This window comes from Coenobita brevimanus, chromosome 74 (assembly GCF_032717465.1).
Source record: "Coenobita brevimanus isolate Jiangsu-jjx chromosome 74, ASM3271746v2, whole genome shotgun sequence".
NCBI lineage: Eukaryota > Metazoa > Arthropoda > Malacostraca > Decapoda > Coenobitidae > Coenobita > Coenobita brevimanus.
The window spans coordinates 6,858,008-6,884,478 of record NC_137027.1 but is presented as its reverse complement, the minus strand read 5'-3'; the positions used below and the strand labels follow the sequence as shown (position 1 = coordinate 6,884,478).

The 26,471-nt window shown below is 41.7% G+C and overlaps 1 protein-coding gene across 1 annotated transcript in view; it reads right to left on the bottom strand.

Annotated features, from left to right (window-relative positions):
- Positions 1–620: 620 nt before the first annotated feature.
- Positions 621–26,471, bottom strand: part of LOC145407674 (salivary alpha-glucosidase-like) — a 40,597-nt gene continuing 14,746 nt past the window's right edge. Inside the window, exons 8-14 of the mRNA XM_080278542.1 lie at positions 23,197–23,341; positions 22,620–22,827; positions 20,144–20,264; positions 10,789–10,923; positions 4,920–5,115; positions 3,019–3,174; positions 621–1,066 (exon numbers count right to left, since the gene is read on the bottom strand). Of these exons, the coding sequence (XP_080134668.1) occupies positions 991–1,066; positions 3,019–3,174; positions 4,920–5,115; positions 10,789–10,923; positions 20,144–20,264; positions 22,620–22,827; positions 23,197–23,341 (1,037 nt within the window). The 3' untranslated portion in view covers positions 621–990. The remainder of the gene's footprint in view (positions 1,067–3,018; positions 3,175–4,919; positions 5,116–10,788; positions 10,924–20,143; positions 20,265–22,619; positions 22,828–23,196; positions 23,342–26,471) is intronic.

The following is a 26,471-nucleotide window of genomic DNA, read 5'->3' as shown; positions in this document are numbered from 1 at the left end:
AAAGCTTTTGATTGTGGGATGAGGAGTGCATGTGGAAATTTGTTTTGGAGATAAAGTACGTAATGAAAATAAATGTCTCTGTCAGTTTGAATCTCAGCTTTCAAGAAGAGTATGTCGTACATGAATAATAAAATACTGATTTTACAGATAAGAGTATCCAAAAATGTTGATTCTTCATAATGAATATATACTGTATGATATAAAAATAAAGAAAACTACTCAAAGCAGTTGAATCTGTCAGTCTGTAATACCAAGTTACCTTTATCCCTGTTAGTAGTGCTGCTTGGTTGAGGATGCATTCCTGAAGTCGTTTTGAGTATTATTCTTCCATTATAGAGGACAGGCTTCTCTGTGCTTTTTTATTAATGTATTAAATAACACTTCTGTTAATCTTGGCTCCTCCCTCCCTATAGAAAATGAAAAAAAAAAAAAAAAGTAAGAGAAAATTTTGCATAATGTAGGTGCAGATGAGGTGGCCAGTAAATTCATGTACAAGTATGCTGTTGGAACAAAAACAGTAAAGATAAAGGGGAAGGCAGATGCCATGAGGCATTTAACCACAGTGCTCATCTCTGTCACATTGGCCTTTTAGCCAATGGCTAGATTCACCCACTATCTTGGAATACAAGGCCACTGCATCAGTTTTTAGGGTTTGACAAAGTTCTGTATGAATGTTTCAGTCAGAAGTGAAGTGATGAGCATATGCCATCAATAGGACTGATCATCATGAAGAAAGCCAAGTTTTATGAAAAAATGAACACTGATGAACCATGTGACTTTCTAGTATGGTAATTAAATCGATTCAAGGACAGGTATTAGATTGCAAAGCAACATATTTCTAGTGGAAAAATGTTCCCTCTGTTCTGACTGATATTTGTCAGTAGTAGCAAATTTAGTAATGAAACTCAAATCCCTTTTGGAAAGTTTTCTGGAAGGAGTTACATGTGATATGTTAAGGAAAACTTAAATACTGTTTGGTAGTATGAGGCACTAATTGCCTGGTGGTAGGAGAAGAACCATTCCTTCACCACTGGTCAGTGGCAGCTTGTCCAAGGGTACCTCCAAGCTGAAAGAAAAAGGTGCTGCATTAAATAAAATTTCATAACATGGATGTTCATTATCAATTTCTTCCTGTTAAATTTATCTGTGTATCTGTTTACAACCAGATGTCGTAAACCTGTAAAGGGTGGCTACTTCCATGCTGCCCTGTCCTATACCATTTGGCTGCCCCTCAAGCTCACACCTGTTTCCTCTATCTCTCCATTACATCTCTCTATCTCATCCTTGGTCTTCCCCTCCCCCTCCCCCTCCTCCACCTTACTCACATTCACTCTTCTAGTTAGTATTATAATAGGGAGATACATTATAAAATATTATTATTTTGACTGATATTAAAATTGGATGGCAAAGAGGAGATGTATGCTGAATGATGATAAAACACAAATGAATATCATGTGAGGAAGCAGGAGCAGTGGTGAAGCTGATAATGTCCTGACTCTGAAGACTGGCAAGTCACAACTTCATCCAGATAGTTTTGTTCAAAATACTGGTCCATTGATCCATGGTATGGTCTTCTTTCGTGTTGATTATTGTTATCTGTTATGGATTGGACTCCCGAATAATCTGTTACAGAAGGTTGAGTGTGTGTTACGCAGAGCAACAAGGCTTATCTTTGGCCTCCCACCGAGAACCTCATTTCTAACTGAGTTGCACTGGTTGCCAGTAAAGGGTAGAATTGATTTTAAACTGTGTCTTATTACTTTCAAGGTTCTTAAGTTTGGCAAACCAAAGTATCTTCCTGAATTGTTAGAACCAGTTGGCATGCCCAGGTGTAATGTTAAGAAGTGAAGATGAAACCTTGCACCTCAGTAAGCCTGCAGTTACTCATCAGTCATCTTTCTCTGATTGGTCTTTCTCTTATACAGCATCTAGGTTATAAAATAAATTATTATTATGCATGAGGCAATTGACTTCTGTTCAATATTTTAAAAGGCTGCTCAAAGCCTTTCCCTTTTCAAGAAACTACAATTTTGGGAGAGTCATTCTGATGGATGATTATAAGGCTTAATTGCTGACACTTTTGTGCTGATGAAGTCTGTATGGTATACAAGTGATGTGACAGTTTTTGTAATTGTAAAAGTGTAAATGAGTATTGAGCACTAGTGAATTCCATAGAAAGAACTAGCACTTATTATTATTACTATTATTATTATTTGGTGGGGGCGCCCACCATCTACTCACCCGATGTAGTGCTGCTTTGGGTGTCTACCCTATCCTTCCTTCCTTCCTCTTCTATTTTTCTTTCCTTCAATCTTTCCTCTTTTTTCTGCCTGCGGATGATTTTACTCAATCATCTGTCTTTCTTTCATTCTTTCCTCTTCCTTCTGCCTATGGGTGACTCTACATTGAGTGACAAGCCAAATGTTCTTGTACACCAGGAAACCATTTACTGCGCTAGGTAGTAACCATATAACCAAATTATGGCTTCTGGTGGTTTAGTGGGAAATTAAGGTGCTCCTGGCGGATTGAGCCTGTGTAGGTTTATATCCTTTTGCCTATGGGTGACTCTACACTGAATGACAAGCCAAATGGTTTCCTGTACACCAGGAAACCATTTGCCATGCTGGGTAGTATACCATATTACCAAATTATGGTGGTAGATGGTTTAGTGGGTAATTAAGGTGCTTCAGGCGGAGTGAGACTTGTCACTCTCATCTTAAATATCAGGACCAACTTGCCTAGCCCCGGGCTCCTACACTCCTCATTGGTCAACACTGGATTGGATGATGGATGGATGGTTGGATTATTATTATTATCAACACTGGATTGGATGATGGATGGATTATTATTATTATCATTTTTATTATTATTATTATTATTATTATTATTATTATTATTACTATTATTATTATTATTGTTGTTGTTATTATTATCATTATTATTATTATTATTATTATTATCTTTATTATTACAGTATTATTATTATTATTATTATCACTACTGTACTTAAATACGTACCCTGGCTGCGTGCTCTCAGAGGTGTCAGAAGTAGAGCGCAGAACTACAGTGGCTTTATGTGGAAGTTCCTGAATAGAGTCCTGAAGGAGGTTTGCTTCTACAGATCTTTGTGATGTGTTGATCACTACCAGGTACCAGTTAGAGTTGTCCAAAAATCTACGAATGGGAAGAGAGAGTTATCTTTAGCTCCTTGAATCTGACCAGCATACCATATATCTGATTCATACTATTTCCAGATGAATTATCCAGCCTGAAGACTACCTTTGGAAATGTTGGGATAAGATATAGCCTCCATTAATGACAAAGGAATAGAAGTATTTCTGAGGTTTAACAAAGTCATCTGAAGGCAGCCAATATAAAATAAAATATACATCATTGATCTTAAGGCAATAGAAGCCTAATTGCCATTCAGATCATAAAACAGAATTTGGCTGAAAATGCAGAAAAAAAAAAAAAATCCAGATCAGGAAATTTCCTTCAAAAGAGGTTATCTAGAACTAGATACTGGAAAGGTTGTCATTGGTGCGTAATCCTCTTCTGTCTGGTAAAGCAGACTCATTGACCACAGGTAAGCAACTGCTTCTTTGGGGCCATCCCACAGGTACAATACAGTTCAGTACATGCGCCATTTAGGGATCTGATGCCTCAGGGTCAGAGTAAGGTTCTTCCCAGTAATGAGGTGCAGGAAAATATGAGGTTTGGCTCCCAGGTGGACAATGCAGCAGTTTCACCCAGCGTGCACAATGTCACACAGTTTCCTATTCTGAACATCCTATGCCAACATCATGCGACACTGCAGCAAGTAACATGCCTAGAACTTTCTTGTAATTCAGCAAACCATATGCTGTATTGTGTGGTAACCATACACAGTACAGTATTGTACTCTAGTCTCATGAGTTCCAGCTGCTATGTCCACCCTCAAATATAGATACTTCACTTTCTCCACATCCTCCTTATTCATATTTACTCTCATATTATTCTGCTCTGTTTCTCTGTTACATACTCTGGTTATGCTATAGAAGATGCTGACTTAAAAATTTGCACTCCCCGACATGAAAATGTGCTCTTTCCTCAAATGTATTTTCTCAGCTGGAGTTAATAGTCCTAGAACTTACTTTCATTACAACCAGGTGCAGATTAACTGTGGGGGGAGGGAGGTGCCACTGGGCTATAGCCCTGAGGACACCACAAGATAAACTAAATACTCGTACTGACCTTAGAAGTTTCATGCCCCTAAAACTGAAAAAATAAGACACTTCTATGTGTACTGTACAAGTATAGGCTTGGAATGTACTAGCGTTTGAAGAAAATGGTGTACAAATTATGGAAAATTCTTCACTGAACCTGTCCTAAAAGACTCCAGATTCATCTCAGAAATGCCACATTGATTTTATACGTGGTTCAGAGCTGTGGACCCAAATGTGGGGAGTTTCTGCATATCCCAGGACCCTAGCCTTTTGCCTCACATTCTTAGTGATTGGCCCATTATGGAGCAGCCAGAAGTTACTGTGCCCCAGGACCCCTACAACTCTTAATCCAGGTCTGGTTACAACTTCAAGTGTTAACTCACCTTATGCATACCAATTCTTTAAGCATGTCCTTTCTGTGGTAAAGAGAGTAATTTTCTGATTGTATCACAGAAAAGGTGTGAATCCAGATGATGCATTGTATGGCTTAATGCTGTTACTCCAATGACTGTTACAGTCTACCTACCTTCAGACAGTTTTATTCAGCTCAGAAGAGACTTTTCAGTGGCAATGACCATATAAATCCTCATTAACTCCTTAATGAGAAGAGGTCTTTCTCAAAGTGAATACTAAAATCATCTGGAGGTAACAGGAATAAAACAAGAGAATACTTCACTACATTCAAGGAGTTAAGACTGAAGTGTCCAAACGTACCTTAAAAAGCTGAAAATGTCCTCAGTGATAATAGGGAATGTGACATTGCCTTTCAGGAACACTTCATCTTTCCGTAGTACTGCCAGTTCTTGATACACTTTAAGATGACTTGCTTGAGCCATGATTTGAGCTGCTACATTTACTGTCTTGTAATTTGGATTCACTGGAAGCCATGTCTCACTGGCATCAGAAAATCCTGTAATGAAAGAACTTACAGCTATATTTTAGGTGACACAGGGGATTTCATGCTGCCTCTTCCTTAAAGAATATATCCCGCATTCTACACCATAACTTTGTTATAATAATTATATTGCCTTATTGCTGACAATTTGAATCAACAGCATAGAAGAAGTTAAGTGCATCATCATCACAATCATCATCATCATCATCATCTAATCCTGTGTTGCCCCATGGGGAGCTAGGCAAGTTGGTCCTGACATTTAAGATGAGAGTGACCAGTCTCATTCATCCCTGAATGGCTGTAGGTGACCAATAAACCCTAACCATCATCATCATCATTATCATCATCTAATCTTGTGTTGCCCCATGAGGAGCATAGGAGCCTGGAGCTAGGCAAGTTGGTCCTGACATATAAGATGAGAGTGACCAGCCTCGCTCATCCCCGAGTGGCATTAGGCAAGTTGGTCCTGACGTATAAGATAAGAATGACCAGCCTCGCTCATCCCTGAGTGGCATTATGTGAGCAATAGACCCGATCCACCCCTTGGATATAAACTTGCACCAGGTCAATCCGACTGGAGCGCTTTAAGTACCCACTAAACCACCAGGTGCCATAATTTGGTTATATGATTACCACCTAGTTCATCAAATGGTTTCCTGGTGTACAGGAAACAGTTTGGCTTGCCACTCAGTGTAGAGTCACCCGTACACAGAAGGATGAGGAAAGAGACAGAAGAGGAAGGAAGGAAGAGAAGAGAGGGCAGTCACCCGAGAGAAGCACTACATCAAGTGAGTGGATGGTGAGTGCTCCCACCTACCACATACCAGGTAGGTTAAGTGCAATGTGCAGTATACTGTACGAGGTCTGTTCGGAATGTATCTGACCTTAGGCTCTAAGAAAATAAATAGTTAACATGTTGAGGCGAACATGCACTTGACAGGTTGGTGATGATTGGCTAAATGCAACATGTCTGAATAAGATCATTGTATTTCAGAATACCAGGTAATGTGAATTGAAACTTATTTACTAACTCAAATTTCTCCCTCAGATATATGTTTCATGCAGCAAATCATCACCAACCTGTCAAGTGCATCTTTGCCTCGATAAAAAAAAAAAAAACTGAGTATAATCCCCCTCAAAATAGGCCCCTTCTGACTTGACGCATGTAGCCCAGCATTCTTTCCACTGCCTGAAACATTTTTCAGAGTTGGATTTTGGTATCTTATGCAGGTGCTTCATTGCATTCGTCGTAATCTCCATTCTTGGATGAACATTGCTCAAGACATGTTGGAGTGTGCAAATTGTGATCCAGACATTCTGAAGACTGTTATCACTGGAAATGAGACTTGCGTGTACAGGTATGACCCAGAAACCAAAGCACAGCCATCCTAATGGAAGCTTGCAGGGTTGCCTCAGCCAAAAAAAGCATGCCAGGTCCGCAGCAAGGTGAAATACATTTTTTTTTTTTTTTTGACTACCATGGTCTTGTGCATCACAAATATGCACTAGAAGGTCAAACTGTCAACAAACATTACTACACTGGAGCCCCGTGGTTAGCGGCATCTTCGTTCATGGTTTCATGGTCAACAGTGGCCTGGAAATATTCCTAAACACCAGGTTTCATGCAGAAACCCTCTGTTCGCGGTGAGAAAAATGTAAACAAACCACACGCACTGCTTGAGGCAGCACAGCAGTTCCTACTTCCTGGGTTTGCTGACATAACCGAGAACAAATTGGAGAACTTGATCGGCCACACACCAACAGTGTCTGATGCAGAAAAGTTGGGGTTGGAGGAGGACGATATGGAACAGCAGCAGCCAGTAGGGCAGCCAAAAGAATACGGCAAAATTCTAACAACATCATCACTTTCATCGTGGCTGCTCACTCTTAAGAATTTGCATGAGGAAGTCAGCAAAGCAGAGTTTGCCAGCAAACATGAGTGCCTGTTCCATGTTTCTGCATGAGCAAAGCTGATAAACACTATGTTCAATGAGAAAGAGAATGCAAAGCAACAATGTTCAGTGAGAAAGAGAATGGAAGCCAGCAAGTTCTGATAACCCACTACCTCAGCAGACCCTGGGAAGTGGAAGAAGTGGAAGCCCTAGTGCAAGCAGCAGGGGCAGCTGAGCATGGAGCACAACCTTGTGACAATGCCATCATGGACCTGCTCAAAGATGTGTTCCCTAGGTTTGCGCAGCGGCAGCAGACAGAAGAGATGAAGCACAAGATGGATGCATTGTGTGAAGAGGTGGAGGCAGCAGAGGCAGAGGAGGGTGGAGGTGCCAGAGGTGGTGGGGTGCAGTGGCCTCGCCACCTGCCTCGGAAATTACATCCCCATCCCTTCCACTAAGCACCTCACTCTAGCCTTCCTAGTGAGTTTCCTTGCTTATTACATACAGTACTTTGTATTAATACTAGCTTCTTTTCAGGTGTGATCAGTAAATTTTACTGTACACCAGGAAACCATTTACTTTGCTGGGTGGTAACCATACAACAGAATTATGGTGCTTGGTGGTTTAGTGGGTAATTAAGGCACTGCAGTTGGAATGAGCCTGTGTAGGTTTATCTCCAAGGGGTGGTTGGGGTTAATTGCTCACGTAATGCCACACAGGGATGAGTGAGGCTGGTCACTCTCATCTTAAATGTCAGGACCAACTTGCCTAGTCCCTGGCTCCTACGTTCCTTATGGGGCGACATAGGATTGGATGATGGATGGATGGATGGATCAGTTTCTCAACTTTAGCGGCTTCATGGTTTGGGGAACTTTTCACGGAACCAGTTAGGTGCAAAACGTGGGGCTCCACTGTACCATGATGTTATCTTTTGTCTTCATGAAGCAGTTTGGTGGAAGAGACCAGACATTTGGGAAGCAGGAAGTTGGAAGCTGCACGATGACTCCCCACCCATTCGTCTCAACTGCTTCAGGAATTTTTGGCCAAGCACAACATCCCACAGGTCTGGCAGGGTCCCTACTCACCAGACATGGTTCTGTGTGACTTTCGGTATTCCCCAAGCTCAAATTTCCACTGAAGGGTTCCCGATTTGAGACGAGAGAAGAGACCATGATGAATGCGAAGAAGCACCTGCAGGAGACACTGAAAATCGTCTTTGAAAAATGTTCCAGGCAGTGGAGAGAACGCTGGACTACGTGTGTCAAGTCAGAGGGGGATTAGTGTCCTAGTTCAACAGATTAGCTGTTTATTTTTTTTAGAGCCTATGGCTGGATACTTTCTGATCAGGCCTCATAAGTCGCAGAAGAAGAGGTACAGTACTACAAAATCTCCAAAGCCACTAAGCACATGAGCCCTACCTTCACCTCAGCAAATACATAATAGCTTAACCTGAAAATCTGTCCATCTAAACTTGTCAGAATACATATTCATCATTCATAATAACATTTTCATCATGGGCAGTCTTCCAATAGTGCTTAACCCTTTCACAGCCATGACTTATGCTATGCTTTAATTTCTCTACCATATGATGATTATGTTCAGCTTAGAAGAGGCTCTCTCATTTCTAGGACTAAAATATAGTTTTCATATACTCCTTCAAAATAAAAGGCCTCTCCTAATCTGAGTAAAATAATGTGGAAGAAGAAAGATTAAACTTTAAAAAATAGTCACTGGATTCAACTTTTTTCATAATCATCAGTCCAACCCAATGAAGAAACTCATATTTTTAAATTTATTTATTTATTTATTTTTTAATGCATCTGGTGGGCTACAGAGTTTCAGCTGGACATGTCCTTAAGTCCAGAGGATGGTTGGGGAGTATTGTCCACATAATGCCACTTTTGGGAAAAAGGACCAGTCACTCTCACTTTCAGTGTCTGGAATGTGTCCATTAAGTTCCCCCCTATCCCCCCAAAAGGAGATGGTGGACTTCAGAAGGGCAATTGCAGCCTGTAAACCATCAGCTTCACATCCAGACGAGCCTTGAGTCACAACAACAGAAGCAGCAAAAGACAGTAATACTCATTACTTCTGAAATACTGTAATAAAAGAAAATGGCTACCCTCTTGTTCCTTCATAATATTCTATTGCCAACCAATTAGTGTACTCCTCTCCTTCCTTCCTACAGCTTCTCAGTCTCTCCTCAACCCTGGCACTCTCCTTTATCCATGAAATGAGTTTCATATGATCTATATACATCATCATCATCACAACCATTGAGAAGCATGTTGTTGTTCTCCCTCTTGCACACTGTTATAGTGCAATAATGGTTTTCTGAATCATGAAATACAATATTGAATTGATTGACCCAGCATCTAGAGAAAAAAAAAATTACTGTCCTTGTTTTATTAGGTAAAATGTTACTAGCCTCTGAAAAGTGTGATGGTTGAGTTGGGCTGGGCTGGGCTGGGTGAGGCCACTCATTGTAACTTACAACCCACATGGAGGGGGGGGGGGAATTATATGAGTGGGATAAACTAATGGAGGACTGCTCAGATAGTGAAAAGTCACACTACAAAGTGAAAACTAGGATTGCGAAAACTAGCATATGTATGGGAAAAAATAGGATTAGGTTAATTGATTTTGCTTGCATCGTCAAATTTGGATCTTAATTGGCCATTCTCATATCATTGGTTTCTCATGTAGTGGATGCTTGTATAATGGGACACACCCATACACTGACGGTAAACTTCACTCGCGTACTTGTATTTATCGTCATCATCACCATCATCCTTTTTCCTGCCTGGAGATGGAGGATGGTATGAATATTAAAACTTGCCCTAGATGTTATGAAAGTAGGGAGATTCATCAACTGCATCCCGTAATTCGGGCTTAACCTCAGATGCCTGACCATATGCACGTATTTTTACTTTTTTATACATGATATTCACATACACATAATGTAGTTCATACCACTGATTATGAAGTTACTGTATTAAAAAAAAAAAAGCTGCTAAATCCTAGTCTGGTACAGTACTTCTCCATACAAATTCCATTTATCTAACATGCTTCCATAGCGATTCCCTGGCTTCCTCAGCTTCCATACCACACATTCTCCAATTCATGTGCCATATCCATACATATCTTGGTCTGTTATGCCTCTTCCTGCCTTCAAATGCACTCATGTATGCAGTGCCTGTTTTGCTACCTACCTACATTAATACTGTATTCTCCATGGCCATACCATCATAGTACTATTTACGCTATTGTCAACAAATTTCCGTACTTCATGCCTTTTGTAAATCACTGTGTTTCATCCTAGCCCTCTAAGTACTTCACACACAGTCCCATTTGCGCTGCTGATACTCATGACTTCTTGCATGCATGCATGCAATACCAGTCTCACAACCAAACACCAGTGTCGGTATCAATTAATATTTAACTCAAACCTTAATCCTTATCTAATCTGTGCCAGATATCATCCTCATCAGATGATATACATACCTTTATGTTTGCCTCCATGTTACTTTCATATTAAGGCAGGGTTTCTCTACTTTTTTGGTGTTTTCAGCCTACAGTACGAAAGTGGAACTGTTTTATAGGATTGCTTACTTTGCTCACATATTATGATAAAAAAATTACCAGCAAGTTACATTTTCTCTAGCAATGATAATTATTCACTATCAGTTCAGTACATCATGATACTGGTAAATTATAATCTTACAGCAGCAGAGAGCAAATGCTTTACCATGATATCAAGCAAAGGCCATACAACTCAGCCCTCCTTTTCACCCACCTGCAAAGTTGGAGTTGTCCCACTGCATGGGTGTCCTGGCAGGGTCCCTGCTGTATTCTTGGTAGTGTTCTGGGCCCCATCGACATCCTAGAGGGTCTTGAGTGTCCTCCCAGCTGATAAAAGTGTTTTGCATCCCTACCAGTCAGGTAAATTGGAAGATAAGTTAGTGGTTACATCAGAGTGGGTTTTGGAATAAGACAAACTGAGTTAGAATGCTTTATTCCATGAACTGAACAAGTATTAAAGGACCAGCAGAGAGGACAGGAAGGATCAGAGCAAAAGTATGTTCATACAAGTGCCATAATCAGATAAGGAAGATGTATATCAGACAAAAAATAATGTTTCTTATCAACATGATGAGCTTCTTTTCGCTGTGTTGACATAACCAACTGACAACCCCACTGCATACCACATATAGCACATTACTATACAGTCTTGTATAGCTGCCATTAATTGATAGCATTATACATTATTGCAGCTGATTAAAAAATATGGCATTTCCTTCAAAGGTACAATACTGATTTTTTTATTAGTTACTGATTTGATAAATTCTATTATAATATATACACATGAAGGCCTTGATAAGAAACAGAGGCTTGAGTGTTGCAGCTGCACAAGGCTTGGATGAAGGAGGGTTGGTGCCAACTGTGACATATGGATATGAGACTATGGTGTGCCATGAAAATGAAAAGTCAAGAGTATGAGCAGTAGGGATGGGACTGCTGAGGAATGTATGTGGAGTACAGAGAGTGGACAGGATACAAAATAATGTGATTCGTGAAAGATGTGGAGTAGGGAAGTCTGTGAACACCAGAATCGAAGACAGTGTACTGAGATGGTATGGTCATGTGGAGAGAATGGACAACAATAGAGTGGTAAAAAAGGTATATCTGGGAGAGTTTGAAGGAGGAAGGAGGCGAGGTAGGCCAAGGAGAAGGTGGAATGATATGGTGGATGAGTGTGTGAGGAAGAGAGGTTTGGAAGTCGTTGAGGCTACAGGACTGACAAGAGATCGAGGTGGCTGGATGAATATTGTGAGGAGAAGTGCATGATTAGGGAATTGGCACCCCTCTGTAAAGTGACAGCATCCGGACTGTCTCTGTGGGATACATGTGAAGCTACAGAATGTGGTGAATGTTTTTGGAGTATCAGATGGAGCCAGGATTCTGGGGGCTTGAATGATGAGTGACTGGAAGTGAGGCACATTGGATGGGCAAACTTAGGCTGTCTGGTTGTTGCTACCCCTCACCCTACCCACCCTGCCCTAGGGTGGGAAGGGAGGTCCGGATGATGATGATGACTGCAGGACCGGCCTATCCCGACTGGAGTGGGGACGATGCAGCCAATGTATCTCTACCAAGTGGCTTGGGCTGTCTAGTAGAGATTGTATGTAGGGTAAGAAGTGCTTGTAACTGTAACTGTAGTGTTGGAGTGGCTTTGGATGTGTGTGTAGTCTGTGAACCAAGTGTAATTGGCCTGTGCAACCCGACTGGGTGCAAGCATACATTATAGTAGGCGACACTGGTTCAACCACAGCACCCCTTGTGTCTGCCAAGCAGTCTTGGGCAGAATAACACTCCCAAAGTTTATTACCCTGACTGGCCGTGAACCCTCGTTCTTCAGTGTACGAACACACACACTTTACCACTGTACCACAGTGGCTCCATATATATATATATATATATATACTGTATATATATATATATATATATATATATATACACAAGTATATACACTCAATCCTCGTAAATCGCGTGTCCATAAATCATGGATTCGTAAATCACGGCTAAGTGGCCGTCAGACTGCCGCCAACCTTAAATCACTGTTAAGTCACGAAAACCGCGGACCTAGGCACCCAAGTGGTCCTTTTCTGAGGAGAACCATAAACCGCGGCATTCAAACTGAAAATCGCGACCCAACAACCAATCACTGCGCGTCCCTGGTGGTAAGTGTGCATACTAATGCTGCCATGTTGTTGTTGTTCTTGTCCCGCCAGTCCACACACTACAGACCGTCGCCGTGGAGTACGAGAGCTACTTGCCTTCTTTGTGCAACTTCCTGCCACCTCCTACCTGCCATGGTCCCTCCCGACCCCCCGATGAACCGCTCTAAGCAGTATGGCATCAAGAAGCTGCCGCCGTTGTCGTACAGTCAACATTTGGAGCTCATTCGTCGTGTTGAGAAGGGAGAGAAGTTTTCAAAGCTGGCGAAAGAATTTGGAAAGAACGAGTGCTGAGAGGTTCTACTGTAAGTTCTTCCCAACATCACCCCACTCCATTCACTTAAGCAGTTTCATCATAGGTTTAAGGTAAGATCCCCTAACACTGCTTATTTCTATTTAATACATGCCCTGAATATTCCTAAATTTGTATGTTTGTGTTTGATGGTGCCTAGATAGGCATAGGTAGGGTGCTGTGGGGGCGGGTTGGCCAAATTCCAGACCCAAATTAATTTTTCACGAGTTGTTATTCATAAATCACGGAATATGTAAATCATGGCAGTGCTCCAGACCCAAATTGCCGCGATTTACGAAGATTGAGTGTATATATATATATACTGTATATATATATATATACAGTGGAACCTCGGTCCTCGAACGTCTCACATGTCCAACAAATTGGACCTCGACCAAAAAATTCAAGAAATTTTTGCTCCAGAGGTCGACCAAAATATCGGACCTCGACCAACCTGAACGTAGCCAAACGAAGGGAAGCTGGCCGACCAACAGTCACGCGTCCACCTTTGTTGCTTGTCAACGTGGTCGTCCTGCTTTGCTTCACATTTTTCTTGATTCAGTGCAGTATTAGCCCCTAATAATGGCTCCAAAGAAAGCAAGTTCACCCAGTACGGCTACTGGCAGTGAAAAGAGGAAAGTAGTGTGGAAAATAATTGAAGAAGTGGAAAAATTATTGCTTATCTTCATCAATGAGAAACAGTTAGCAGGAGACAGTGTTAATGAGTATATAATTTGTGAAAAGGCAAGAGAAATATACAGTCACCTCGTAAAGGAAAGCACTGGTACCAGTGCTGAAACTTAAATAGGTAAGCATCTGGGGTCTTGGAACGGATTAAAATGATTTACATTATTTCTTATGGGGAAAATTAGTTCGGTCCTCGACCAATTCGGTCCTGGAACAGCCTTCCAGAACGGATTGTGTTCGAGGACCGAGGTTCTACTGTGTATATATATATGTACAGTGCTCGTCAGAAGTATGGAGCGCCCTGCGTCCCTCCTGAGAAACAAACCTTTCAACATTGAAAAAACATATAAATAATGCATTTTATTTACCTTTAGTGCTTCGTAGGGTAGCCTTTACGTTTCTTCACGGACCTGAGACGTCTTGGAAGTGAAAGGGCGAGGCTCCTGAGGTGCTGGAGCGGTATTTTGTCCCAGGAGTCACGAATGGCGGCTTCCAGCTTAGGCAGAGAGCTTACGTCCTTCCCTTGGAGACTCTTCTTTACGAGGTACCAGAGGTTTTCAATCGGGTTGAGGTCTGGGCTATTTCCTGGCCAGTCTGTCATGAATGATACCTCGCAGTCACGAAGCCAATTGGTGACCGATTTGGCCTTGTGAGCAGGTGCACCGTCCTGCTGAAACACTCGTGCACCTGTTAGCTCGAAGGAGTCTGGTAAATGATCACACAGAAGCTCCAGGTAAACATCCTGATTCACTCTGAGGTTCTTGGGAAGTACAACAAGCTTCCCCAAACCCTTCCCTGAGAAACAACCCCATACCATGAGTGAATCAGGATGTTTAACTGTGCTTTCTACATACCGTGGGTCAAGTGGGTCACTACCTTTGCGTGCTCCTCTGTTAAAGGTAACACTAAACGTTGCCTCATCAGACCACAACACTGACAACCATTGCTCCTCACCCCAGTTTAGATATTTATTAGCAAAGGCAAGCCTACGAATTCTCTGGCTGCTAGAGAGAAGAGGCTTTTTCACAGGCCTGTGACTTGTGTAACCAAGCTCATGCACCCTACGAGACACTGTTCTCACTGACACCTCACCAAACACTTCTGGGTTGCTCTCCTTAATTTTCCTTGCACTCACACGAGGATTAAACTCCACTGCACGTTTTAAAACATTAACAGACCTTGGGGAAGTTTTCCTAGGCTTACCAGACCTCGGTTTCTTTGTGGGAACTTCACCACTGTTTTCCTCCCGAAACCGCGCACACCAACGACGCACTGTCGATCGTGCCACACCAACCAATTCACTAATTTCCTTTGTCTGGTGGCCTGCCTCCTTTAGAGCAATGATCTGGGATATGATTTCACTCGATAGTTCACGGGTAGGTGCCATAACAAAGTTTTAAAGGCCAAAACACTGCGGGACACTCGGTAAAAAATGGCGCAATTTGAGAGGGACACTCGGCGGAGTTCCTCTCTCTCAGGCAGCCCGTGGGTGACTGAGGCGGGAACCAACCAGCGTGTCGGAAGGCCTCAGGCTACCGTGACGTCATGCTCGGAGCTCAAACTTGTTGCTCAATTCTTACCCCCAAAAATGGGTGATTCTTTTTGGGCCATAAGTATTGCGCGCCCGGCGGACAACGCTGAATACTTCTGACGAGTACTGTATATATATATATATATATATATATATATATATATATATATATATATATATATATATATAGATATATATATATATATATATATATATATGGAAGAAGTTCAGGGAGCTCTTGCCTCTCCTGACATTGAGAGGGCTCTCTCTACGTGATAAGGGGTCTTTGTATGCAGCATGTGTTAGGAGTGTAATGCTGTATGGCAGTGAGACCTGGGCAGTGAAGGAGGAAGACATTCGCCGGCTCAGACGTACAGAAATGACAATGATTAGGTGGATGTGCAGTGCGTCCCTGCGTCCAAGGCCTGGAGGGGCTGGGTTTACAATGGAAGAGTTGAGAGGTAGGATGGGACTGAAGTGTATTGGTGTTGTGATGAGGAGAGGTAGATTGAGGTGGTTTGGACATGTGGAGAGGATGGGGGATGATAATTGGGTGAGGAAGGTGAGAAGTGTTAATATTGGGGGTGGGGTTATGAGGGGTAGACCGAGAAAGACATGGGACGAGGTCATTAAGTGTGACCTTAGGGTTAAGGGACTGAACAGGGAGGCTGCAATGGATCGTGCAGCGTGGAGAGCCGCCATTAGGTGACCAAGGCCGACACATGCAAGCATGTTGGAGCCTTTAAAAACAAAACGAAAACGAAACAATATATATATACATACAGTATATTACTCGCTTGATGTAGTGCTACCTACTGCTTCCTTAGCCTTTATCATTCCTTTTCTGTGCCTGCCTTCCTCTCTTCCTATTTCTCCCATCTTTCCTGTCACTACTTAATGCTTTTCTTTCCGTTACAGGTGTCTTTACATTGAGTGACAAGCCAAATGGTTTCCTGTAAGCCAAGAAACCATTTACAACGCTGGGTGGTAACCATATACTGTAACAAAACCATACGTGCTCCCTACGTGTCAAGTGGGTTGGTGAAGGGTTAGTGCCCCTCCCTGTAAAACAAATAACCCAGAGTCAAATGGCCACCCCATACGGGATTATGGCATCTGGCAATAGATAGATATATATATATACACACACAGTATACAAGTACAGTATATATATACCTGTATATATATATATATATATATATATATATATATATATATACAGTAATCTCTTAATTTACGTGAGGGTTTCGTTCCCAGACCCTTCAGGTGTGTGGTAAATTCACGTATACGTTCTGCACATGTGTGCATGTAATTACGCATGTGTATTAAGTGTATTACATCTGATTAATACTGTTTATGCACTACATACACCTAATAAACTAGCATAAAGTATGAAAAACAACAAATATGTAAGAATTTTAACACTTACATAAAACTGACAAGCACAGGTGTAGGTGGAGACACTTTAGCACAGTCTGGTGCACTAGCCCTCACTGCCTCCCACTTGCTACGTTCTGCTTTCTTTATTGTGTGAACAGTTGACTCATTCACCCCAAACATACAGTTCCGAGACAATTCACTGTCAAAACATGGACGATTCCCCATCAGGACAATTCGCACCCTGGACTATTCCCCGCCATTCTATAAATATACTTATTATTGATTAATTAATACTTTAATAACTAATTTTCAGGGGGATTTTATAACTCATATAAGTAAAAAACTAGTGTACTTGCTAAATAAATTAGTATGTAAATAAATGACAGGGATTCATCCTGACGGCGAAAAGTCCTGACGGCGAATTGGCTTGATGGCGAATTATCCCAAAACCAAACATATGACCACCAGTACTCACCGACATTCCTTCCCTAAGTTTGTCCAACATTTTAACTTTCTCTGTCAGCAACATCACTTTACGAGCCCACTTTGGTGTGTTACCATATGCATCACTAGCACTGCGCTTAGGCCCCATGTTGGCAAACAAAGCAAGCAATCACTGGAAGGCAGAAAAATAAGCCACAAGTAACGATTCGCGAGTCACACACGGTTCGACCGTCGGATTCAAACTGGCTGTGTGGTGCGTGGTAGACCTCTCCCCCCCCCACACACACACACAATGTATGTTCACGGGCAGTGGGTAGGCATTTTTATATTCTATTTATTTCTCTCATTTATTAGAATTATTTATTTGAGTGCTATAATTTTATGTTTTAATTGTACAAAAAAATTTGTGGATAACCAAAATCGCGTGAAAAAAGTTTGCGTGAATTAAGGGATTACTGTATATTCACCTGCATATATGAATGTGTACATATGTGTGATGGGTTGAAGAGTTTGATCATAAATGTGTATGAGGGGAGGGGTTATGGCCTGAAAAGAGGAAATTATAAAGGCATAATGCATTTGAACCAGCTAATCAATGTAATGGATACAGTCTTGGAAGATATGATAAGGGAAGGAATGAATATTAATTAGGTGCTGTTTGGATTTATTCCAAGTAAGGGGACCACTGATACAACAGGCTTTTCATTGTCAGACATAGAAAGGAAGAGAGATGTACTTTGTTGATTTGGAGAAGACCTCTGACAGAGTCCCCAGGGAGGTGATGAAGTGGACAGTGAGAAAGCTTTTGATTGAGGAGTGGCTGATAAGAGTGGCCATGGCAGTGTACAAGGGTGCATGCACCCTGGAGAGAGTGAATGGAGATTTGAGTGATGAGCTTCCATGATTGTTGGTGTGCATCAGGGTCAGTTTTAAGCCTTTTATTGTTTAACACAGTTCTTAAACGTCTGTTGCTTGACTTCAGTACTGAACCCTCATAGGAGGTGTTGTATGCTGATGAGTTGGTGTTGACTGCAGAGGATGAGAGGGTAGTGGAGGAAAAATTTAGAAAGTGGAGAGGTGCACTAGGGTTCAAAGGTTTGAGAGTAAACATAAATAAAGCAAGTGATGATATTTAGGGCTGGTGGTGGTAGCCTACTGTCAAACTAAGGGAGTGTGGTTATTTAGGGCTGGTGGTGGTAGCCTACTGTCAAACTAAGGGAGTGTGGCCATGTGCAGTTTGCCACAAGGATGTGGGAAGCAACTCCATCTTGTGCAGTGTTTGTGATAAGTGGGTGCATAAGAGATGTAGTGACATTAGAGGTATACTGTGAAAGATGCTGCTTATGTGTGTGTGGTATGTTGGGAAGAATATGTAGAGATGGTCTGAGTGAAAGAACTGATCTTGCTGGAGAGTCTCTTGAGTGTGTGGAGGAGTTTTTTTTTTATTTTGGGGACATGTTATGTGCTGGAGGTGGGACTGGAGCAAGCTCTGTGGCTAGGGTAAGAAGTGGCTGAAGGAAGTTCAGTGAGCTGTTGCCTCTCTTGACATTGAGAGGGTTCTTCCTGTGAGCAAGGGATCTTTGTATGTGGCAATTGTGAGGAGTGTAATGCTGTATGGCAGTGAGACCTGGGAAGTAAAGGAAGAGGATATTTGTAGGCTCAAATGCACAGAAGTGATAATGACTGGATGGATGTGTAGTGTGTCCTTGAATGCAAGGTCTGGGAAGCTAGGATTGTGATTGAAGAGCTACGAGGAAGGATGGGACGTGAATGTATTGGTGCTGTGATGCGGATAGGTAGATTGAGATGGTTTGGGCACACTGAGAGTATGGAAGATGACAATTGAGGGTGGAAGGTGAGAAGCATGAACGTTGAGGGTAGAGTTTCGAGATGCAACAAAAAAAGACCTTGGATGAGGTCATAGAGTGTGACCTCAGAGATAAGGGACTGAACTGGGAGGCTGCCAGAGATCAAGCAGCATGTAGAACCACCATTAGGTGACCAAGGCCGATGCATGCAAGAATATCAGAGTCATTATAAATTATATGAACCCATATGATGCTCGTATTATATATTATGCCAAAATTTACCACCATTTCACCTTTGTCATTCCTCTCTCCTACTCCAAATACCATATGTGTTAGACAGGATAAGAAATGCAGATTCATGAAGGATATGGAATACAGAGGTTTACTGATCAAAGGGTAGAAGAGCTTAACTGATATGATTACAGAGAAATTAGATGTAACAAGGCTGGTGAAATCTGAGTTCTGTAAATGGCATGGTGAGCCAAGAAAATATAGGTTGAGATGCAAATGACAAGGTCTCAACCCCTCTTTAAAAACTGACAGTGGACAGAGAGGGCTGTACATCGTAAGTATTATAACAGTATTGTAACCACATGAAGCGCATATCTGTGTGAAAGATGTATGTCTCTAGATGGAGCCATGAATCTCAAAGGCATCCATGAGGAGTAAATGAATGCAAGGCACATTTTGATAAATCTGTACTGTATTTTCTGTTTCCAGCTTCTGGATGCTTCGCTCTTCCATTTACGAGTAGGAAGTAAGGTGCAATATGATTCTCTGTTGATGACCAGTGTGATGAGAGTCCAGCCTGTGCTAAGATAATTCAATGCCATTCAGATGAACTACATGTACATTGTTCTCTGTCATTCTTTCTGCTGGCTGAATGTGATGCTTGTGTGTTCAAAACATTGAGCTTACTCAAAGTCTATGCTCTGATTTTTCTTGTGCAGTATACTTGGAAAAAAAAAAAAATTGTGTGTGTGTATGTTTGAGTCCCACCTTGTAGGACATAAAGCAGAGATAACAGGGTCCTACTTAAAATATATCTCCTCCTGTACCCCAGAAACTACAAAGCTGCTTGCAGTCATTGTGATGGATAGGTATCTTTGTCATAGAAAAGAAGGGAAGAATATCCAGCCTCCTGGTCCCAATCCTGCTGTTCAAAGTTATGATACACTGTATGCAGGAATATGTGGACAGAATTCATGGTGCCCCATCTGAAAGGATAATGAAAATTTCTAATAAAAAAGAAAGAACCCTAAATTACTGACCAATCTCCTCGCCATAGTAAGTGACAGGTGTGCCAGGAAGGAGGAGGTTGAGCATGTTCAAGGCATCCACCAAATCCTCACCCACACGGGATGACACACGTCCAACATCATGGTTGCCTAGCTGTACCAGGTATGGTGAAGAAAATAACCATGCAATGAAAAATCAATGGACATTGAGTAGTATCTGTACATCACACCATATGACTGATGAACTGTTATTGTCGTGACTCCAGGCTTAACTGATGTGCATTAAAGTGGAGAAACACTTACTCATTGTCACAAAGAATGAAGTGATAAGCACACTATAGTTTATCTCTCAGGTGACTTAAAATGACAAAAACACGTTTTTAGAGATTCCCCCCCCCCTCTAAATTTTGTCCACATAGCAAGTGCATTTGGCATCTTTAAGAAGAGGCTTTATGTCACATATGATACGATCCAGACATTAAAATGGGGATGAGATGAATCGTCTACTGCTCAGGAGAGCTGTGGAAGTGCAATTGTTTATTGTTTACAATATTCAGTGGGACATGATGACTGTCCTCCAAGGCTGTCTAGTCTTGTCAGCTCATTTTACTGTATATCAAGCACCATGACACAGTTTCTTAGAGCCTCTAGTTGGAGGCTCTGAGAATGTCACCCTTTCATGGCTGTCTAGTAATACCACCATTTTTTGTGTGTGGCCTTGTTTGGTGTGATGTGGGGAAGAATAAGGAGTATAGCTCCCTTGGGCTGGGCTGAAAGTTGAACTACTCTTGGAGCCTTTCATTACCTGGAACATTCATTAGTAGTTTGACATGACCTCCAATGAAATCCATGTAATCTCTGAGGATGGACACATGGAAAGAAGATGACAGTGGTGCTCTTGTGATGATATGTTAAGCTAAATTTGGATTAACATTAGTAGGAAACATTTTTTTTTTTATTTCCCCTAAAAAGGGAGAGATAGCCTGAATGATATCTAGAAACATCTTTAACTGCCTCTCAGAGTGAGCTCTTGGTATGTAGATGGACAACAGATATTTCATTTGGAAGTGAAGATGTATTGGGTCTGGTTGCAGCACCCTACTTATGGGACATGCCTCCCTTGTTTGGTTTATCCATTACAGATATATCCCCAACAGCATAAAGGCCCATGCTACATGGGTTGGCGATTTCCTTCCAGCTGGTAGAAGTCAAAGGGTAGAAGTGACACATGATTATTCCTGGGGACCTGAGAGAGTGGCCTGTATTTTTTAAGAAATGATGTCCACAAGGCACTGCACTAAGTGTACACAGGCAAGATTGGAGATGTCATGAATGATGGCAGACATGTGTAAAGTAGACAGGCTGTCGACCCTGCAACTTGGAAATCTCACTAAAGTTGGCATCAATAGCTAAAGTATTCACTACTTGCTAACATATTGCCAGATGTGATGGCAGACTCTGGATGGGTCAGAGAGGGATCTAAAGGTTGAAGGTACTGCAGAAAGAAATGCTTCCCTGAAAAGCCAGGCTGTAGGTGCTGAAACATGGGACCTAGAGAGGTGAAGGTATGCACAGCCTCAAAGCAATGTCAGCTGGTGGTACAGCCAACTGCATGATCTGCAAGAGATTCCCTGTTTCAGCAGCCAACTAAAGCAGGCCATTACCTTCCAACTGGGAAATCTTTGGGAATTTCAGGGGAGTGCTCAAGGCCTGACGTACCTGAGTAACTTACAGCACCAGGACGACTGTTTTATCTGAATGGAGTTTTGACATCTGTGGGTGGATCTGTCATAAAACCACTAAATCCTGTTGATGGGTGCCATGACTACTGTGTGTGGCCTGTGAGAGTTCACAGTCCAAGGAAACTGGAAGATGGCTTCAACTCCACAGTTAAAACCCAAGAAGAGGCCGAGGTCTGCAGTTGTCTGCTCTTACACCGCTAACTCTATGGTGACCCAGAATGCCAAGAAATGGATGTGTATAGTTTATCTAATTTCCTCCATCAATGTTGGATCACCACTGCTGGGAAATTCTGCTCGCTAGTTGAAGGGATCATTTCAGTGAGCTCACCCAGCTGTTGGGAGCAGCCAGTGTACATCAAAGCAGGCACTATGTCTGACACACCTGTCATGCAAATTGCAATTCTGCCATCAATGGCTTGTCATTTTGGGTACAAATACTTTTGGCATCTTATCTCTGCTCCTAGCACATAAGAAACTTTGATCTTAGGGAAGGAGTGCTCTGGTGGCAGTTCCTCATAGTCTTTCCTCTATGCTTATATCACTAACTGTTTTACTGCTCTGGGCCAGATTGATTATTTTATTCTTTCTAATTCAGATGATTATCCTGTACTGTAGTCTTCTGTGGGGATATCCAGCATCTTATGGGGAACAATACGTGTATATTATTAAAATACCTACTGCATAACATATGAAATGAATCAATTTCTCTTGGGATCTTAATGGTCTCACTGATAGGCCAGCTATAAGTTTAAGAATGTAATACCTACCACCCAACTTGCCCACTTTCCATCTGGTAGATTATCAAGCCAGAGACCCACAGCATCTCTCAGATATTCTCCTGTCAGCTGTGAACGGTCCTTCAATCGTTCAATCAAGAGGAAGTTGAAAGGGAAATCTGCCAGCGGTATGGTTTCATTGCCATAGTATTTCATCAGAACATCAATTTTGTCAGTGTATACTTCCACCATTAGCAACCTGGGGAAGTAATATGTATGAATGATTTTGCTGCCATACAGGCATAAAAATATTCAACCTAGAAGTCCTCATTACAAAAGTAAGATGTTTTAGCACAATTGCATTACTAAAGTTACATTTAAGTTAAAGTTTTATATATTTAAACTATATACCATAATTGTTGTTTGGGTCTTCATACTTTACCGTTATGCCTAATAAAGAATCTCATGTTATTTCTACATCTAAATAAGAGAAAAAGGTCGCTTTGAAAAGGCACCCCTAGGAATCACTCACTAGCAATATATAATTGTATGTTTCAGTGGTTATTCCAATATTTCAGTGCCTTCCAAGTCATTTAAATACAAAGCATTCCTACTAAATAAAACCTACTTGTCTGGGTACTGGTCAAGAAGATGGCGCCACTCTTGAAGCACATTCAAAGTTTCAGGCAAATCTGTTGTGTAAATGTGGTCCAGTGAGGCATAGTCTTCAGGATTCTCAGAACCTGGCACTTCAGGCTCATCTAGGCTCAAGTCTGATCTTGGCAGGGGAATTAAAATAATAATCAGCATTGATTTACTACCTGAAAAGTTAAAATTATATCATGCAGTGAGATAGTTGAATGCATTCATACACTGCCTATCACTGGAAAGTCAAGACTATCATAAAACAAAATTCATGTTCTTTCATTCATAATGATTAACTGAGAAAAAGACAGTGGGAAATTCAAGACAGCCTTTTGCAGAGATGATTTATACATCAACATCCTAATTCTACTTACCAGTTCTCAATGGGAGGGTGGGGCTCCAGAAATAAGAAAATGGTTTCCTGCACACCAGGAAATCATTGACTACACTGGGTGGTAACCATATAAAGAAATTATGGCACCTGGTGGTTTAGTGAGTAATTAAGGTGCTCCAATCAGATTGAGCCTGGGCATGTTACATTCAAGGGGTGGTGGGGGTTTATTGCTCACGTAATGCCACTTGGGGATGAGTGAGGCTTGTCACTCTCATCTTAAATGGCAGGACCAACTTGCCTAGCCCCGGGCTCCTACTCTTCTCATGGGGCGACACAGGATTAGATGATGAATGAATGGAAAGCACAAAAGTAGCGCAATCAAAATACTGTAATGCTGTAACATGTAAAATGGGTCACACCCATTTACTTGACAGTCAGGCCTTCAAAATCCAAAGTTCTACTTTACAGGTAAATAGAAAAAAAAAAAAAAAATCAAAAAAATAATTCATGCATCCAGTTCAAACCTGTCAGTTGCTTTGCTTCCTAAACTTCCATACCATGCTATATACAGTACTCATTTACCTATTTCACCCACCCTCTCATTGGCCTTCTACCCATTCACAGCCATTCTCTCTACAGTGGCCATGACAATGAAATCCTTACTCCTCGTCTTCACAACTCCACACATCTTTACAACTTCACTTCTTGTTTCTATCCAGCATTAGCAGCTCATATACAGTTCATTCCATACCAGCTCTATTTCTACAGCTCTCATTGTTAGATTTTGATACTCACCATTCCAAGCTTCACATACTTTTGTTAATGAATGCACTAAAACCTGAATACTAGAACAAGTTTTGAGCTGAACTTGGAAGTCTGGCCTGGGATAGTCCCAAGCCCAGGCACATGGCTTACTCAAGATGATGCAGATAGTCCTGGGAACAAGTCTGTGTGGATACCTTGTGCTTGACTACATCAAGGACATGCAAATCTGGCTGGCTCAAGGTCTACCTAACTAAATATGAAAAATTCTTCTTCCTTATCTCTGGGGAGAAGTGAAAAAAGAATGCAGAACAGTACTCCATTTCCCACATATTGTACTGACTGCATATTATAAAAGTTAAAAAGGGCATGTGTACTGGGCTGGAAACCCCTCCCCAGTTGTATTTGCATAGGGATGTGGCAACCATACTCCTCCAACACCTGTGATGCGAGAAGTCTTGTACTGCCAAGGACCAAGTTCCTTTCATACTGTATTCCGCTACATTTACTTCACACTAGAGAATCTCCATCAGATTCCTACATGATGTGTCCTATCAAAGATAATCATCTATAGTCAGAGAAACATACAAAGTCTCTCTCAGCTTACAAATATGTATTAGCCAGCAGGGGTAAAGGAGATGCAAAAGAGGTGAAACATAAGGTGAACTTTCCCTGACTGTGCCTCCAGTAACTATGGTAAATAGCTCACAAGTTCTCACAAAAAAAAAAAAACCTAAGTAAACAGGAAATACAAAACTCAAATATGGCAAAATTTTTCTTAACAAGGTTGTTTTAAACTTCTTTTTCATTTTTATAAAATTACTAAAAAAACCAATGTGGTAGGTAGGGGCTTTCACCATCCACTCACTCGATGTAGTGCTGCTTTGGGTGTCTGCCCTTTCCTCTCTTCTTTCCCTCCTCTTCTGTCATTCTTTCCTTCATTCTTTCCTCTTCTTTCTGCCTATGGGTGACTCTACACTGAGTGACAAGCCAAATGGTTTCCTGTACACCAGGAAGTCATTCACTATGCTGGGTAGTAACCATATAACCAAATTATGGCAGCTGGTGGTTTAGTGAGTAAGGCACTCCAGTAGGATGGAGCCATTGCAGGTGTATATCCAAGAGGTGATTGGGGTTTATTATTCGGGACTTCGGCGAAAGCTTTGCCATTGCACTTGACATCTCAAAGGCTTTCGATCGAGTCTGGCATAAATCTTTAATTTCCAAACTGCCCTCCTACGGTTTCTATCCTTCTATCTGTGCCTTCATTGCTAGCTTCCTTTCTGGTCGTTCTATAGCCACTGTTGTAGACGGCCATCGTTCTTCTCCTAGATCTATCAACAGTGGTGTTCCTCAGGGCTCTGTCCTGTCACCAACTCTCTTCCTTTTATTCATCAATGATCTTCTAAGCTGTACATCTAACCCTATCCACTCATACGCTGATGACTCCACCCTTCACCTTTCCATTCGGTTCCCGCAACGCCCATCTCAACAGTTACTTCAAGAAACAAGGGATGAGGCTATGGCACACCTAATGTCTGACTTGGCTCGTATCTCTGACTGGGGTAAAAATAATATGGTTGTCTTTAATGCATCTAAGACTCAGTTCTTACACCTATCAAGCCGACAAAATCTTCCACAGGTATACCCATTAATGTTTAATAATATTCAGCTTAATCCTGCATCATCCTTGAACATGCTTGGGGTTTCATTTACTCGGGACTTATCTTGGAAAGATCATATTACATCTCTTGTAAAATCTGCTTCCAAAAGATTGGGTGTGCTAAGCCGACTCCGCTCTTTCTTTACCCCTGCACAATTGTTGTCTCTATACAGGGGTTTTATCCGCCCCTGTGTGGAGTACAACTCTCATGTGTGGGGAGGCTCCCCACACACAGCTCTTCTCAATAGGGTGGAGTCAAAGGCTTTTCGTCCTCATTAACTCTCCTCCTCTTACTGACTCCCTTCAACCTCTGTCTCTTCGCCGCACTGTTGCGTCTTTATCTCTTTTCTATCGCTACTTTAATGGTCACTGCTCCTCTGAACTGTCTGCTTGCATTCCTCCACCTCTACGACGGGCGCGTAGCACCCGTCTGGCAGCAAACTCTCATCCCTTTTCTGTCCAACTCTCTAATGCAAGAGTTAACCGTTACTCCCAGTCT